The sequence below is a fragment of the Diorhabda carinulata genome, chromosome 10 (genome assembly GCF_026250575.1).
Source record: "Diorhabda carinulata isolate Delta chromosome 10, icDioCari1.1, whole genome shotgun sequence".
In the NCBI taxonomy this organism is placed as follows: Eukaryota; Metazoa; Arthropoda; class Insecta; order Coleoptera; family Chrysomelidae; genus Diorhabda; species Diorhabda carinulata.
Window position 1 is genome coordinate 11,053,757 of NC_079469.1, and position 19,048 is coordinate 11,072,804.

Consider the following 19,048-nt stretch of genomic DNA (forward strand, 5'->3'; position numbering starts at 1 on the left):
ACCAAAAGATCAATTCTGATGTTTACTGTCAACAATCGGAAAGTTTTAGTGTTCTACCATGATAATGCAAGGCCTCACACATATTTGGCAACTCGTGGGAAACTATTGGAGCTTTCACAATTGACGAGACCTTCAGTCGCACCTGGTTTAGTTTTTTTTTCTGATAAGGACTATATATTTCATGTACGCTGAATCATGAAGCTGAAAAGAAGGTGGCAAAAGGTCATTGAGCAAAATGGAAAATATAAAATTGATTAAAAACTATTTTTTGTTTTATTTTATATAACAAAAACGAAATTACTTTGTCGCCAACCGAATAAAGAGGTATTTGTTCCTTTATTATTAATATCATTAATTCAAAATTATGTTTAAGGTATTTGATTATGGTGCAGTCATCAAAGATATAGTTAATGTTCACTACCCTTGTATCGAAATGATTTCAAGATCGAAAATATCTTGTGTCAGCTGGCATACATACCATAAAAGTACTCTGGCTTCCAGTGATTATGAAGGAACTGTTACGATATGGGACGCATCGACAGGACAAAGAACAAAAACGTTCCAAGAACACGAGAAACGTTGTTGGAGTGTAGATTTCAATTGTGTAGATACTAGATTAATAGCATCCGGATCGGATGATGCTAGAGTTAAATTGTATTCGTTGAACGAGGAACATTCTATTGCTACTTTAGAAGCAAAAGCGAACGTTTGTTGTGTTAAATTCAATCCGAAAAGTTCATCGCATTTAGCCTTTGGCAGCGCTGATCACTGTGTTCACTATTATGATCTAAGAAATATGAAAGAGGCTGTAAACATATTTAAAGGACACAAAAAAGCAGTAAGCTACGTTAAGTTTTTAAATAGTGAAGAGATAGTTAGTGCATCTACAGATTCACAATTGAAAATGTGGAGTATAAATAGTCCGTACTGTTTGAGATCGTTCATTGGTCATGTTAATGAAAAGAACTTTGTAGGATTAGCTACTGACGGGGATTATGTAGCATGCGGTTCAGAAAATAACGCCCTTTATATATATTATAAAGGATTGAGTAAAAAATTGTTTAATTATAAGTTTGAAGCTGTTGAGGGGGTTTTGGAACAGGAGAGGAGAGAAGACGATATGAATGAATTTGTATCGGCTGTTTGTTGGAAACAAAATTCGAATGTTGTGGTTGCAGCTAACAGTAGAGGAATCATTAATATATTGGAGTTGGTGTAATTCTGTTGATTTTTTTTTGTTATTTTTTATTGTATCAAATTGTTAATAATGGAAAGCATCATCTGTAGAAATTGACGTATATTAATTTCGGTAAAAAAGATACTCGAGCAAAACTAAAATTAAATCTACTACATTGCAATATCCACATTCTATAATATTTTGTCCAAATATACCTTAAAGGTATAATTTTTGTTTATTCAGATAAGTACTAATTATTAAATTATGTGTGTATATTATATGCAGACCATTTGGGTCCATAGCCTTGTAATTTCAATCCACTTCTTTCGGTTCCTTGCTTTTTCTTTTCAGTACTGGAGTTTTTTCTCTCCAAGGTCTTCTTCCACTACTACCCTTCACCGTTTTTTTGGCCTACCTCTTTTCCTTTTACCCTCTGGTATCTTCCATGCAACTCGTTTCATGAGTCTGTCTTCGTCCATTCTTCTTGTCTTTATAAACGCACTGATTGGTGACTTATTGAAAAGTTTGTAAGTTTCATAGTCCGGTCAATATAGACATTTAAAATAGCAAAAATTCCCAGAAAGTCAAATATTGGTGGACAGCTGGGGTTTACCATTAAAAATAAAGTTTTAAAAATCCCCATCGATCCTATGTGTGCTACAAAAGTTGTCGGGGTGAAGGGTCAATTTTTTTTGGATTTTTTTTCGAAAACAGTAAGTTTTATCCAAAAAAAAATTCAGACCAAAGTTGTAAGTCTTAAAATTCTCTACTAAAATGGTTTTAATGTTTTTAGGATAATTTAAGGGAACAATGCCCGTCTAATTCTAGATATGACCTTATTATTGATATTGATTATTGAGTTGAATATTATTTTAATTTCCTCAGATATTTTAATCAGATTCATACTCTTGAAAGTCTACTTCAACAGTCTTCTTTTTCCTCTACTCTTGTTGGATGTTCATAAATTGTTCAAATGTGACTGAGTCATTGGTCTCGTCATTAAAATCACAGGAATCTTCCTCTATTGTACTCAACTGAGCAAGACTGACCTTGGCACTTGCTATACGCTGGAGAACACAACAACATCAGCCACATTTGGGACTAAAACATTACCTACCTTAAGAGTTTTTTGTTAATCCAGTGGAAAGTCCATCCAAGAATGCTTGCCTTGAGGATTGTATGGAAGAGTCCACCCAAACCTTATCATTAGGCCCCTTTCACACCAAACGAATCCGAATCAAGTTGAATCTGATTCGTCATCTCCACTCTTTCACACCAGCTGAATCAACCTGAATCTATAAAAATCCTTTTTCCGACAAAAAATCCGCCAATTTTCCTCCACAGAAGATATGATATTTCTGTTGCTGTGATTTTTATCACTGGCGTCATAAATCGCACTATTTTCTTTAACTTTTAAAATTAATAACTCCACGTCCATCTCGTATGGTTGTTGATTCAAGACTGACCGGACGAGGAATCTGACAGGTTGAATCAAGTGCGACCTCGAATCAAACCTGATTGAACCAGATTCGTCCGGTCTGAAGGCGGGAAAAGAGTCCCTTCACATTTAAACGGAGCGCTCGAAGCCGAATCTTGGTCAATCGGATTCAACTTGATTCGGAGTGATTCTGATTGATTCGGATTCGATTGGTGTGAAAGGGCCCTTAGTATATCCAGCGTTTACCAATATTTCATCAAGTTATTGAATTTGTGTATTTTCTTCACGAATTTCTTATTTCTTCGCATATTTCCTTCACACAATTATTTCTGCTTTCTGAATGATTAGCTCTGTACTGACGAACGATTCGTTAGACACTTGAAGAAGATACTTCCGAAATATTTGCCGCTTTGGAAATATCTTGCATTTCATTTTTATGAATATTCACAATCCTTTGTTTTTCGCTAGCGTTGAAATGAATTTTTCTATCTCTTGTCGACGGACTATAGCTAATGTCAACAACTTCATCAGCTGTATTCGTGTTAGACATGTTTAAGAAAATTATGCAACAGACAAATACAATACAAACAATCTCATTGCAGTATGATAATACGATGCCCTCCCTGTACTACACCTGATCTAGAAGCTTTTGCAGCAATGCGGCACTTGTCCCACTTACGCAGCTTTTCATTAGTGGTATATCTAACCTAACCAAGAACGGTGCCGCGCCTCGTTTCGCACAGGATGTTCACGGGATGATCATGCACTGATCATTATTTTGGTTCACTATTTTTGTTCGGTAAATGGACTTTAGACGCAACGTAGCTTCATTTTTGTATTGAGTTTTTTGGATAAAAGACAGGGTTTTATGTGATATCCAGGTTCGTGTTTCTACATGACTGAAACATCTAATGATCTTTTTTTTTATGTTAACATGGCTAATCATCTCAGCTCACCATAAACTTTTATCAACTATTATTCTTTTTAAATATTTCAGTCGTAAAAATATTAGTTAATTATTTAATATAACGTTATTTTCTTTTTGTTTATTTTTGAAATCTACACGAAATGAAACATCATTTTTTTTTTCGAAATTACCGTGTTTGATTATTGTGGTGAAGAGAAAAATGTCGAGAATGTTGCACCTAAAAAGGTACTTTTAGAATACTCCAAAACATAATCCAGGAAACCTAAAAGGTTAAAAAATTTGTCTACATAAAATATGTTACATTTTCATATAACCACCCAATATAATGGTGCCATATTGATGCGCATGTTGTTTTAAATAAATTTTTCTTCGTTTTGTTAAAATACCTAAAAAAAAAATTCCTACCAGGTACACTAATGTTATAATTACACAGTTTAAAAAAATGTCACATTAACAGATAAAATGAAATTCACATCATATTGTAGTTCCTTGAATAATAATATTTGCTCTATACACTATTTGTGTAAATATGCAAAACTATGTCAAAGCCGTAACGAGCTGAGGACATCTATATTTTTGAAAATGATTACCAGTATTCAATATAAATGTCGGTCCCATTCATAGTGGTATACAATGTAGTCCAATTTGACCCGGACTGTCCAAAAAAAAACATTTTCATTTTTAATATAAATAGTCATTATTGCCTTAAAAATATTAAAAAATTACTTTTTATGGCTTCAATGAACTCGTAACGTATTTCCCGAAGCGAATTATTGAGTTTTGAATAGAGCAAAAAGTCACAAGGAGTCAAATCTGGCAAATAAGGTGGTTGTCCAAAATATCAATGCTGGAATTAACATGAATCGTTTGCTCATAAATTTGGTATTATACTATGAATTGCTTTAACTAGACGCCTAGAAACGACTAAGTTGACCCTTTGGTACAAATTTATGGGGAACGACACCACGGTAATCGTGTTCGACCGACGTGGTATTTTCGGTTTCGGCTTATTTTTGAATCACCATTCGCTAGATTGTTGGGCATATTCGACATCATATTCATAAACCCGTGTCTCGTCTCCATTAATGATGCACTTGATAAATGTGGGGTCCTGAGCATATCTTTTGCGAATTCGACATTGTTTTTACAAAAGATATTTTTGTGGAAGTTTAGCATCATTACATGACGTCAACTTTTATTCTTATCGCTTGCATTATACCCCCAGCAAAAAATTCGACGGTGAACTTCATTCAAGTAACGTAAAGAGTGAATTATTCCACGTACCTAGATGTACCTCAAAGCTAAATCATATCAGGATATCAGTGAAAGAAAATACATAGAACAAAAATAACAACCAGGATCACATGGTCAACAATGATTTAAGAATAGGAAGAAAATAAAAAGGAAAGTTTGAGGTTTAATAATTATGATCCAAGCTGGTTTTGAAATGCATGGAGATTGTCAAAAAGAATAAAGTTTTTCTTCAATGGGTTCCAGGACATGAATAGATTTGCAAAAGTAGGAGCAGTTAAATCCTTTTTCAGCACCTAAACCCTTATGTGGAATCGTCTACAGAGCAATAGAAAGAACACTATAACATGAGGTATTTAGGAATTTCACTGGAATAATATACATGATTTGAGACGGGCAAAGATACTCATGGAAACCTATAAATATAAAGAAGATCTATTGAATGTATCAACATAAATTATGTCACTCCAATGGACACCTGAAGACTCTAGGTTTACAAAAGTGTAAGATGCTTCGTTCCATCCAAAGTTACTGGAATAATTTACTGGGGCTGAGGCAGGCAAAGATATTCATGGAAACCTATAACTAAAGAAGATCTCTTGAATGTATCAACATGAATTATGTCATTTCAATGGACACCTGAAGATGCTAGGTCTCTTAGATAACGGTCTGACGACCTGTCGTTAACAGAGGGGGATTCGCGTAAGGCAAGTTTTCGACTACTTGAAAACCTTCACTGTATGCTTTGTACCACTCAAATACTTTTTAGCGATAAATTAGGGTCCTCAAAATACCTCTGTAATATTTTCAACAAAAATTTTGAACTGAACTCGTTGCTCAACTTTTTTTTAATAGTCAATATCGCCGGCCAAAAAGGTTTCACCAATTTAGAGTAAAAACTGTTCGATATACACGAGTAGTTTCAATGTACCTGTCCGAGTCAAATTTGACCAGACTATGTATCATAGAGTGTAAAAAATTGTTTATATTCTAGATTAGCTTAAAATTGTTTATTGATTGTGATCATTTATCGTAAATGTAGTGATCGTATGGCCCAGTATCGTTTTAATTGAATTGAATCAACTGTTTTTGTATACTAAAGTAAAAATCCATAATGCGCACAAAATTAGATTTATAAATTAGTATTATTAGGTATTGGACCAATTTGTAGAATAAAAGTCGGGGAAAGTAATGTGAAAAATCAAATCAACTTTTTCTCATATTATGGAATAATTTTCAAAATTGAAAACACCAACACACTAAACTACTAACACTTATTATCTAATTTATTCAAATTCGCCGTTTGGTTTACTTCTTTCCCGATGTGTTCACCATGGCATCAAATTATTTCTTACTCTCCGGCTGTTAAATACTATCTCACTTTCTTAAATCATCAATTTCCTGGAAAACTTTAATTTGCTGTAAACAAACAAAAAGACCTTCTTAAAAATTGTCTCTTTAAACAATGACAACGTAATGATAAACAAAACTTGTTGTAAATAAGAACAGGACCGGCTTCACGATCTATATCAGTAATCTAGTTCGTTATTAATTTTATTTTGTTATTTCGAATGAACTTGCCGTATAAATAAACAAATTTTTATTGAGAATTTAGGAAAACGATCGTGGGAAATAGTTGATTGTTTTCTAATTTCCCCTTTTTGATTCATTGAGGTCGTTTCGGAGATTTCTGTTATGTTATTACAAACTATTAATTTGGTACTGAAACGAACTACGTGAACTTGTACAATTCTACATATTTGTCCACTACAGTGCCTAGAGCATTAAAAACGGGTAATTTTTTAAAATATCAAAATCTTGAAAACCGATTGTTTCAGATACAAAATGATCCAAAATCCATGCTTTGTGTCATTTTTGTTGATCTTACCTTTTTAAATATTGATAATAATTATGCAAAACAAGGAAGAATGATGAATAAGCAATACCTTAACAATAAGTAGACCAAAGTTGTCCAATTTCAAGTTCCTGAAAAGTCGTATTATAAAATACTTCCTATGCAACTTTACTATTTTTTTATTGGTATTGCACACCCGGAAAATATGGATTTGTATCTCATTATTGATTCGATCCCCCTTCTAGCCAGATTTTTAAATTGCATCGCACATTTTACTCGACGAGCACGAGTTATCATGACACAGACACAACTATCTGAAACACGAACATGCATCGATCGACAGCGTTGTCGGACGATATTTTGAGAGCGTTATCTGACATGTATTAAAATACAAGATATTTGGTCTCTTATTAATGTTGTCCTATTCTAACAATTATCGGTGTTTTGTCACAAATTTCAATATTATTTTTAAGTCCAAATGCAAATATTTATGCCTAATCTCGTTAAATGGCACCAAATTTGATTTAGCAGGGATTTATAAAGATAACCAAATTAGAAAAATAACACATTTAGTCACAAAACGTTCTCATTATGCACGGGATAATAATCCTGTTTGCCCACAAACGCCATATTGACAAAATTATGAGAGGTGATTGAAATGCCTGATTTTATTTATTGATTGTAGTGATTTGGATTCATTTCGTATTATTTTCAAGATCTTATTATTAACGCTGTTTTAAACAATTACAAGCGTCATTTAAATGTAATTAACCCCATTCTGCTGTACATTCAAGAAAGCATTGCTCATTATTGTAAAATTAGTCATAGTAATGTGTGTGCCAAATTTAAGTATATTAGACGTCCATCAATGATTATGTTATCCTTGTATCATATAACAATCAAAGAAGGGAGCCTCAGAGACAGAATGGAAAGTCGGGATACTAGAGAAGGACTAGAAATTCAGGATATGATGAGATGAGTTAGAGAACGAAAACGATGTTGGAGAGATTATGTCGAAAGAATGCTAGGAAATTAATGAGCTAAAACCAAACACACGGATAAAACTAGAAGACCTCCAAAAGCTGGAAGAGGCTAAATATTCGGAATTAAGCAAAACAGGATTCTGTCAAAAGAAGAATACTGAGGTATATAAATGAAGCAATTTTTTGCGAGATAGGAAATAAAATTACAGTATCTAATTTGGTATTGTAACTGTATTGAAATTACCTTAACAACCACCCAGAAAAAAATCCATTATTTAAAATATATGAAACATATTCAACTGCATTTAATGAATTATAGTGAGAATAAATATTTTGAAAGAAGGGGATATAGAATTCTGTACAAGAACAACCGAAAGTATCGATTAACTAGGAGAAGATCATGTTGACATATTTCTACGTGGTGTAGAATAAGCATAATCGCGCCGAACTCATCCTAGTCATTCGTTAATATTGTACAATCATTTAGCGCTTCAGGGCGGCTCTATAAAATAAAAGTATATTCGTTTATATAGTTTTATGGTATTTTAGCTTCACTACATTTTACTCAAATATGAAACTTTATATTACTTATTCATCGATGAGGTCTAAGCTCTGAAATCTACAAGACAATTGATTTCTGATAGTATATCAATAGAAAAACAAGCGAAATTTTATCATTGACCTTCACAAAAATCTCCAATCAACTCTTAATCCTGTCAATTTAGACATTTGAAGTTACATAAATTCCCATCAAGCTGAAAATCAGTAAAATGGCTTAAAATACAATTGAAAATAAAATTTGAATGTTCCCCATCATCATGTTTACACTAGTGTTGAGTATCATGTCTCAACGTGATTCACTCCCGTCTGAGGTCTAAGGATTATTGGAGAGCCAGACTGGCGCAGTACCAGATCAGAGAGGTTCTACTGTATTTTTAATTGGTCGAAGTTCACTTCACACTCCAAGAAATTATCTTGGTAACTGTGGAGATCTACCTCCCAATATTAAAATCATACAGTCTCCAAAATAGGGTTCTGAGAATGCTCCATGATACGTGCTGAATTCTATAGAAAAGTACTTTCACTCCCGTCTGAGGTCTAAGGATTATTGGAGAGCCAGACTGGCGCAGTGCCATATCAGAGAGGTTCTACTGTATTTTTAATTGGTCGAAGTTCACTTTACACTCCAAGAAATTATCTTGGTAACTGCGGAGATCTACCTCCCAATATTAAAATCATACAGTCTCCAAAATAGGGTTCTGAGAATGCTCCATGATACGTGCTGAATTCTATAGAAAAGTACTTTCACAACCCCACCTTTAAAAGTAAACTACCATGCTACATTGAGAGATATAAAGACATTTGATTAAATCATAATCAAACGCGCTTGCAAGTGATTTACTTAAGACGACAGATTAAGTGCTCCGTTGAAAACGTTTCAGACCGACAGATATTTTGACTAGGTTCAATTAATTATTCATCCATGTAGTCTCAACGGCGGAATAACTAACTTTCAATAGGGAATATTTGAATGAAATTATTGTAATGTATACAGTCATACTATTTCTTTCTTCTTTAATGATTAATCACATAATAAAAAGCTAGTGAATTTGGATCAACGCTAAGAACCCGAAAAGCTTAATAATTAAATATTTCAACTTATGGTTGTGCTGGAAATGAATGCAGAAAGTTACAGGTATATAAAGGTTCAAAGTGGTCAAATTGAAATACTATAGAACCTGATAAATGTGAATATGCGAGCATACATTTATTTTAGATGGAGCCTCATCCTGTAGCACCTTATTTGTATTGCTTTCATTTAGGTGATTTGCTTCGCTAAAAGATTGGACCACAAGATTATTTGAATGTTGTAACCCAGTAGAGTTGTGAAATCTGTTACAAAATCTATAGGATTTTTACAAGTAATTGATGCTGATGGCGATGACACAAACAGGATTCTTTCAAAATATTTATATTTACAGAAAAGTCGATGTTTTGATCATTGAATTGGAAACTTTACAAATATATTTATTATCAAAAATTTAATATAATCCATTCCATATTTTGTATAGTGTTATTATTTTGGAAATTATACATATATATTTTGTAGAAATGTTGGAGCATATGAAGAACATTAGTTTTTTAAAATTTTGTATGTATATAAATAAATCGATTATAGAAAATGATGATTTTGTGAAACTTATACGAGGACTGATCCTTTAGCTCAATCCCTAAGCTCACTATTGTATTGTTAAAACAGACTAAGCTGACACGATATTATTAACTCATTAAGTACAAAATTTTTTGGAGTTCAGACTTTTTTCTAATTAATTCTAATTATAACTCTGGAAACATGTTAGTTATTATAACTTTTTTTGTTTAAATTTTAATGCCCATTTGGGGATCATGAGAAATATAGTGAATATTCTAAATAAATTAATAAAAAATTGTTTGTCTATATATTGGTGACATATTATTATTTTTAATGGAATATGGGACAACATTCTACATGCAAACCTATATCACTTCGGCATTTTGTTTCTCACGTTTGTCTTCCATACTCCACAAAGAAGCTTTCCTTCAAAAGCTCTTTCGCTGTTCCTGTTCGGTACAAGGAAGCTAACATTCTTCGCATGTGGTCTACCCACATTTTTCGGATCTGACGTAGAAGAAACTTTCAAATAGTGCATCAGTATTTCACGTCTTAAATCCAGAAGTGGCATTTTACCATTGACAAGACAAAAAAGCACATACTCATTGATAAATGCTGTATCCTAACATTTGAGTAAATCTACTCCCCCCAACTTATTATATTCTAAAATCAAATATGGTTGAAGAATACTTTTTCTCGCTTTTTCTGTTCTGGACTATCTTTTGACAGGTAATATGCTTTCATGGTTGGAAAGCAACTATTCATTCTTTCAAATCTACATGTGCCCGTTGCCCGTATGTTCATTTCTAGAAGTTTTTGGACCAACGAAACACTTGTAACGAAGTTGTCCAAGTAGAAGCTATTTAGTTGAGGATTTTCAACTTTCGAAATCAACCTCATTGCGACGTCTCCTCCTATTCCATGTGAGGTTCTTTCGTTCTTTTTCCTTCATAAACCTGAAAATGGTAACAATAACCACTAACCGAATAACATCTAGCCCAAATTTTGAACCCGAATCTTATAGGTATTCCTCTGAATACCTCTGCATTGTTTGAGGTAGTAGCGTTCGAAGTATCTTACCATTTGCTCATCAATACTCATGAACTTATTATTTAGATGCTCAATTAACGGTCGTATCTTGAACAATTCGTGTCTTTTGTCCTTGGGAGAATCATTTATTTCTGCATTATTTGCGAAATGAAGTTTTTTTTATATGAAGGTAGCGATTTCTACATATACATTTTGTAACGACTGGTATACAAATATCTTCATCTTCGCTCCAGTACATTTTTTCCTGTGGTAAGCTGTGATATCCAGACAACAAAAGAATACCCAAGAATTTTCCCAAACTTTGAGCTTTCACTGACGATGTGCTCAAAAATTACGTCGTCAAAAAATAAATCAAAAATGCCATGAGGACTTTTTCTCTTCAATTCCATTTTTATATTGTTGTGTTTTTCTGTGCTCGTTCTTTTCTTTTGTAGAGAAAATAGTAGTTAGAGCAAATCATGACCTAGACCACTTTCACAGCTCGATGGCACATACCGTCCAGTTCTTGATAATTGAAGGTGAAGACATCCGGTATCTTCGGAGGCTCTTCTGGTAAATTTTACAACAAGAGGTGAAAAATTGAATAGTGTAAAAAGCCTAGAGAGAGAGGAAAGTGTTTGACGGATTCGGATTCGAACTTGTGTCGTTCGGATTGCGAGGTCGAAGCCTTGTCCGCTGCACCGTGGCGGTCATGTAATTATATGTGCAAATCAGTCAAGGGCGCGGAGAAAAGGGATCAGCCTACGTACTAAACAAAAATATAACTGAGGTTCCTTCTACTTACATAACAAGCCAAAAAAATATTTACGCCTTTCAAATTCATAATTTTTGAAAACATTTTAGAAACACGTACAGATCAAAATTAAAATGAAATATGTTACATTTAATTATTTGCTAAACAGCGTTAATCAAATTCAAGAACATACACTTTGGCAGATACAGGAATGAATGTGAAATAGCCTGTCAATGCGCTTTACTAGATGATGGTAGTATTAGTACGGTTCCTCAAGCAAGTATACTTGACTTCTATTGGATAGTAAAGAAGTTTATTAAATAGAAATTTTATATATGAGGGCCGTTTTTTTTCAACCTCCGATAGGCGCTAAATAAAAAACAAGTTCATATCAAAAAATAATTTTATCATCAAAAGATTGGTACACTTACCTCTTCAAAGAAAGTTGCCGCCAATGAATTCAAGTAGTCCTTATTGGTTTTAAAGCGCTTCCCACCAAGCCACGTATTTAGTTTAGGAAAAGATGAAAGTTTTCTTTAACCATTCTGCCAACTCGTTGGACCAGGTCATTCTGAGTATAATATTGTGGAAGTATGTTCTACTCTATTTAGTTCGTAGCCCTTTGCAAATAATTTAAATATTTTTTCGCTATTTTTAAAATTAAGTATACAGATTATTATGTTAAGTGCAAACGCAATTCTTATCATAAATACAAATGTGGATAACCTTTCAGATCTTGAATATACATGCAAATAGTACCAAGAAAAATGATCAACAAAACTTCTAAGTTTAAATATAAAAATAAACATTTTTTTGTTAACTATGCATAAAAGATAACAATAAAAACCATCTTTTTGATTTAAAAATAATTATTTTGAAACTTGGGAAGCCTAAGTCCATAATAATTCAATTGTAAATTGGTTGACACAATAGAAGGAACCACAGTATGCAACAAAATCGCACTATTCGTTAAAGTTCTTTTTTGTGAAGATTATTTTATCACCAAAACTAATATTTAACGAAATGTGTGAGAACAATGTAATAATTTTCGGAATATACATAAATAATGACCCCATAATATGATTGGAATACACTTCACATGTAGATCGCACCCTCATATGAATGTTCATTTTCAGTTAGGTCTCTAGAAGAACCAATTGTGATAGAGAAATATGTTGAAAATACTAAATAAATGTAATTTGTGTGAAGTAGCTGTACAAATGTAGCAATAAATATTTCTCTTGTAATATGTTTTTCTCTCATACATAACTGAAACGTGTCTATAATAATATGATGGTACAGTGACAAACAAACCTCCTCCTCCACTTAGTTTCCGAGGACCGTTTTTGAACATAGTAGTTCTTCTAGGCCAGTGATATACGGCCTAGACGAAGTTCGATCCGTGTTTTGCCCGAATTCAAGGTAAAATTTGTAGTACTGAACGCAAGACCTGTATAAACGCCCGGTTTGTGCTAGGAACTAATTCAACATCAATAGTCTAGCAGTCTTTTTGCAAATATGAAATTATCAAGACCATTCTTTGTTCATACTTTGTTACCGAAGAAAGAACAATTGCTTCAGAAACATTTGGGCTCTAAAGAAGTTCAAGGCTCAAGACCAAGAAACCATCATGAGAAACAGTTTTGTAAACAAATCTTCATCTGTTTCTGTTTTTATTTATTCTTATAAAAATCTGTCCTACAGTTCAAGCCTTTCGTGTACAAAATTCAATAATAAATCTAGATCTGTGTCCCTAGATACCATTATTAAGCACCACGGTATACGGACACTGCTATTCAAACGACACCAAATTATTATTTTGGAACAAACTGTGTGAGGATTCAACAGCGACAAAATGTTGGATAGGCGCCGCTCCGGACGATCATCTGGATTGTATGATCCCTTCCATTTAGTACGTTGACTGTTTCGAAAAAAGCCCAGTCCGGGCGAGTAGAGAATACCCAAGCGAACAGGCCGACCGGGCGTAGTGTAACCTTGTCTAGGTATACCTCTCGATATACTCGTAGCTTCCCTGGATCGTGAGTCCCTGCGTCAGGCTGAGTCTTTAGTGGCAGCGATAATTATATGCGATTGCATACGAAAGTCTTCAGTGACACCGAAAACGATGCCAGCGGACCCAAGCGAGATTTGATATTTGAGTTTTTTCGTGCGATTGGACGCGCTTATTCGACGCAGAGTTTCATTTAAAACTGAAATCATGAACGATGTCCAAAAAGAGTATCGGTTATTTGTTTTCGCGCCACATTCGAAAGGGAGCGGGGAGGGGTTGGTGGCATCTGCCATTTTGTGGAGCTTTAGTCACGATGGAACAGTACTCGGGGACGCATCACGCATTTTGCGTACGAGCGTATTATCAATAGTGACTGCTCAACGTCTGTTTCGTGCGGAATATCGTACACGCCACGTGCCAAGTGTCGATATCATTAGGAAATGGATCAGGATGTTCGAGAATACAGGTGTGACAGTTAAAATTAAAACTCTGGTCGCCCTCGTTCAGTGCGCAATGAAGAAACAATTGAAGAAGTTGTGGCGTCGGTTCGTCGAAATCCATCTTTATACATCAGAAAGTGAAGCCAAGTGTTAAACATCAAAAAATCGTCCTTACATCTAATTTTAAAGGAATATTTGCATTTAAAAGCCTATAAAATTCAATTAGTTCAAGAATTGAAGGATACGGACTATGCTAATCTAAACTAAATTTTGCGAACGAAATGATGCAGCGATTTAACAACTTTGAAAACATACCGTTCAGCGACGAAGCAAATTTTCACCTGAATGGTCATGTTAATAAGCAGAATTGTTGGTACAGGGCAGTGGAGAATCCGAGACGAAAGTATGAACGACCCCTGCACAGCCCAAAGGTCGTTGCTTGGGCCGCTGTGTCTGCTAAAGGAATGATTGGTCCTTATTTTCATGAAGATCAACGAGGCCGAGCAATCAATGTGAATAGTGACCGTTACTGCGATATGTTGCGAAATTTTTGGGTCCCAGAGTTGAAGGAGTTTGCACGTTTCAACTCAAGAACGTGGTTCCAGCAATATGGGGCCACTTGCCATACGTCGAATGACTCGATGGAAGTTGTGAATCAATTATTCCCTAATAAAGTCATTTCGCGAAGGGGTAACATCAACTACACCTCTCAGAAGCCCCGACCTTAGCCCGCTTGACTATTTTGTATGGGGATACCTTAAAAGTAAGGTTTATCAAAATAATCCAACGAACCAAACCCAATTAAAGGAAAACATCAAGTCAGAAATGGCAGCAATATCAAGAGCTTTGTGTCGACGTGTTATCGCTAATCTTCGTTCCCGTTTAGAAGAATGCCAGCAACGTAACGGTCATCATTTGGATAACATCATCGCTTCCAAATAATTTTCCAATTCATATGGTATCAAAAAACAATAAAAGTTTTTATTGCTTATAAATATTTTTTGTTTACTTGAACTTACAAATACCCGATTCCATTTCTGGATACGTTGTAGATATTGAATTACTTTTTGAAACAGTTTCCTGATAACTAAATGTCAAAACGATTTGATTCGATTAGACATTATATGAAGCGTCCTCAGAGACCGATGATAAAGTTTACGGAATGCGCCTCAGACAGTGTAATATTTTTTATCCGAATTAGATTAGAAACATTTTCCAATTTTTATAGGTTTTTAAATTAAATTGCATCAATAACATTGCATACGTTATATTAAATTTTTTCATAGTAATGTTTCAATGAAATAAAAGCCGGTCATGGATTTGTAGGTATTTTAAGTTTGTAAATTTTTTTGCAATTTGAATGCAATAAATTTGGATTGATATATTTTGGTAGTTAAGGAAATTACTCTATTTCAGAGCTGGAAATGAAGTTAAAGCTGGAAAATGTTTCGTATTTTGGGGCTTAGATAAGGAATATCATTCTGTTGCAATCGCGGGACTAGGTAAGAAATCTGTAACTCATAATGAAGACATTGAATTGCTGTGCGAAGATAACGAAGCCGTGCGGATAGCTGCTTCAGGTAATTAAAATTTCAAGTCAGTAAATAAAACACTTCTTAAATGTATGCAAAGTGGATTAACGGATTCGCGAAATCTTCTTAACAGGCTTGTTTTCAGACTTCTTACTGATAAACAAAAAGAAAATCATATTTCAGTTCCCATTACAACAACAAAATTGTTATTATAGACAAAATTTGGGTCTATATCTATGACCTTGAGTCAAAAATACGGTGCTCTCAGTAAAAAATTAGTTAGTTACCTCGCACGTCAATCAAACTCGACAATCAAAGTCATTTGTCAGTGTTTTTTTTGATTGTGAGAGCAGATGTTGATCTAGAGTATGTGCTACTCCGAATTTATCAAGTGGGTATTTGGAGGTTTACAATAGTAAATTATTGTGATTACATTTTTTGGATTCACATACAGTTTTCCATTATAATTTGACCCCTATCTGTCAATAGAGATACAAATAAATGTTTTATACACAAGGTTATGGAAAACCAACAAAATGAAATGAATGGGTACCACCTGAAAATTCAATAGGTTTTATAGATTTTGTTGAAAATATTTGCACCGAACTGGCAACAATGAAAAAATTATTGAAATACAGCCAAAAAACTTTGACTCGGTCATACATCTAATTCAAAATTATTCTAATTTTGACCGGGTCTCCAATCACCCTTCCTCCAAAATCATCACCAAGTCTCAGCCATGTTTCACAGGATTACACATTGATCTAACATAAGTTCTTTCTTCGAATTGTGCGCAAAAAATATTCTCTTTGACCCATCACTCCATAAAATTCTCTCCCACTCTTCATGCGTCAAATTTTTAGTTACTTTGGCCTACTGCAATCGCTTAATTTTATTTTGACGTCTTAAAAGAGGTTTTTTCACTGCTACGTTTCCAAAAAGGCCAGCTTTTCTCAAAGGCAGATTCCTAGATTCATTAATCTGAGCTGCTATCTCTGAGCCCATGGGTCCGTCGATCACGTTTACTGATTGATACTATATGCTTATCTTCAGCAGTTGTGGTTTTCCGAGGCCGCTTCTGGTGGATGTATGTTTTGTCACGTTGTAGTCCACGGTACGTCGAGGTATTTTTAATTTGGCCGCAACGGTACCGTCACTTTTACCTAGACTATGAACACTTAATACACGAGTTTAAAGCGATAGTTCCGTGGTTTTACTCATTTTCAAACTTACGAGTCTGAATTTGTGAGAACGAAAACAATTAGTATACGAACTTCACAAAAAAATTTCTTGATCCAAAAAGTAAAATCGTAACAGATTCTTGCAATTTTGAAATTTAACGAATGGATTTTAGGGTGGGCAACAACTTTTGACCGGTAGTGTACATTTCTTCAAGATTGGATTCCATTAATAACACGAATTAAGATTAATATTTATTTTCAGCTGGTTGTCGTGCTTTGGATTCAGTCGGAATTAAAAATATAGATGTAGAAGATTTTTGTGACGCAGAATCAGCTGCCGAAGGAAGTAACTTAGGCATATGGAAATTTCAAGAATATAAAACTAAGAAAGAATCTCTTCCACAAGTCTCACTTTTCAAATTAAGTGAAAACGCATCTGATGATTGGCAAAAAGGAGTTATAAAAGCCGAAGCTCAAAATTTAGCTCGAAGGTTGGCTGATACACCAGCAAATCTTTTAACACCAACTATATTTTCTGAAGAAGTAACGAATATGTTGATTCCTCTAGGGGTAGATGTTAAAATTTACGACAAAGAATGGGCTACGAATCAAAAAATGTTTTCTTTTCTGGGTGTAGCTAAAGGTTCCATCGAACCACCAAAGTTTTTAGAAATTACGTATAATAAAGGTAATAATTCTGATGCGCCATATCTTTTGGTCGGCAAGGGAGTTACTTTTGATGCTGGAGGCATTAGTTTGAAACCGGCCCAAGGTATGGATGAAATGCGTGCCGATATGGGAGGTGCGGCAGCCGTAATTGGTAAGTTTGAAGTTATTGCTTTGAATCGATTCACTAAAAAGTAATCTGCTTTTAGTTCATATCGTAATTATAGTAAAATTTCTTTTTAGGTACAATATTTGGTTTGGCGAAACTTTGTGTGCCAGCAAATGTTAAAATCTTGATTCCTCTGGTAGAAAATCTTCCATCTGGAAGCGCCATAAAGCCGGGAGACGTTATTAGAGCCAGAAATGGTAAAACTATATGCGTGGATAACACTGACGCAGAAGGACGGTTAATTTTGGCGGATGCACTATGTTATAGTGCCGAGTTTAAACCAAAATGGGTATTAGATATTGCAACTTTGACTGGAGCTATGCGAGTTGCATTAGGAAATGCAGCAACAGGTAAAAACATTATTTAGGAGTTGAAGAATCTCAGAAAAATCTTATTATTTTTGTCTCTGTCTCTAATGATGATATTTTCGAAAAAAAAAATCCTCTCACCGCCATTTGAACATAAATTAAGGCTAGAAAAATCCAAAAATACACTCGTAAGCAAAAAAATCGACTCAAGTCGCATGCTAGCGGTCAAAACTTCCTGTCAAAAAATCTGTAGCTTCCATTCTTTTATTGAGTTATTTTTGTAAGCCGTTTAATTTCATACAAAAATATATATTTCTTTTTACTACACAATATTTCGTTGAAATACATCAAAATTCCAGAAGGTCAATTTCGGTCTTCCAGTTCAACAAAACTACCCAGTTATTGAAGATAAGAAATTTGAACTTATTTTGTCATGTTTGCTTAAATTAATTATATAAAACAATTTTATATGAAATACAAATTTTTAGGTGTGTTTACCAACAGCAATAGCCTGTATACGAATCTTCAAAACGCGGGCTCGTTAACAGGTGATAGAGTTTGGCGGATGCCCTTATGGAAACATTTCACTAAACAAGTAGCTGAAAATACCGCATACGACCTTAATAATATCGGGAAAGGTAAAGGAGGTGGCAGTTGTACAGCAGCAGCATTTTTAAAAGAATTCGTACCCGAAAAAACGAACTGGTTGCATTTAGATATCGCCGGTGTTATGGGACCTCAAGATGACAGTCCTTATTTACACAAAGGTATGACCGGTAGGCCTACAAGAACTCTAATCGAATTTATCAGAGCTCAAGTGTAATATTATTCGATAAGGTAATTTAAAAAATTGTTATAAAATAAACTTAGTTGCCACAAGTTTTGTTTCATTACCCAAATCATTACAGCAATAAACGTATAACAGGGAATTTCAATTTTGATGTCACTAGTTTATACATACAGTAGAACCTCACTAATCCAACCTCCGAAGGTCCGACTCCCCGCTTAGTCCGACCAAACATCCCCCGCTACATTCAGGTCTGCATTACCGATGACTCATCGTCTGCGATATGGATCAGTAGGCAGCTGATTGTCGATTGGTGAGGTAGTATGTACAGTTTCGACATAAAATAACTTTTTCGATATAATTGTTATTGTGCACGCAGTTGTGTTA

General features: G+C 34.3%; 1 protein-coding gene across 2 annotated transcripts in view; it reads left to right on the plus strand.

Annotated features, from left to right (window-relative positions):
- LOC130898457 (E3 ubiquitin-protein ligase COP1-like) overlaps positions 1-18,753 on the plus strand; it is a 28,057-nt gene extending 9,304 nt beyond the window's left edge. The window contains exons 3-6 of one of the 2 annotated variants that reach the window (XM_057807790.1): positions 15,435-15,598; positions 16,994-17,551; positions 17,641-17,916; positions 18,363-18,753. In XM_057807790.1, coding sequence (XP_057663773.1) covers positions 15,435-15,598; positions 16,994-17,551; positions 17,641-17,916; positions 18,363-18,697 — 1,333 coding nt within the window. In that variant the 3' untranslated portion in view covers positions 18,698-18,753. Of the gene's footprint in view, positions 1-373; positions 12,815-15,434; positions 15,599-16,993; positions 17,552-17,640; positions 17,917-18,362 lie in introns of those variants that run through there. The other variant, XM_057807789.1, reaches the window with a different exon arrangement.
- Positions 18,754-19,048: the final 295 nt, after the last annotated feature.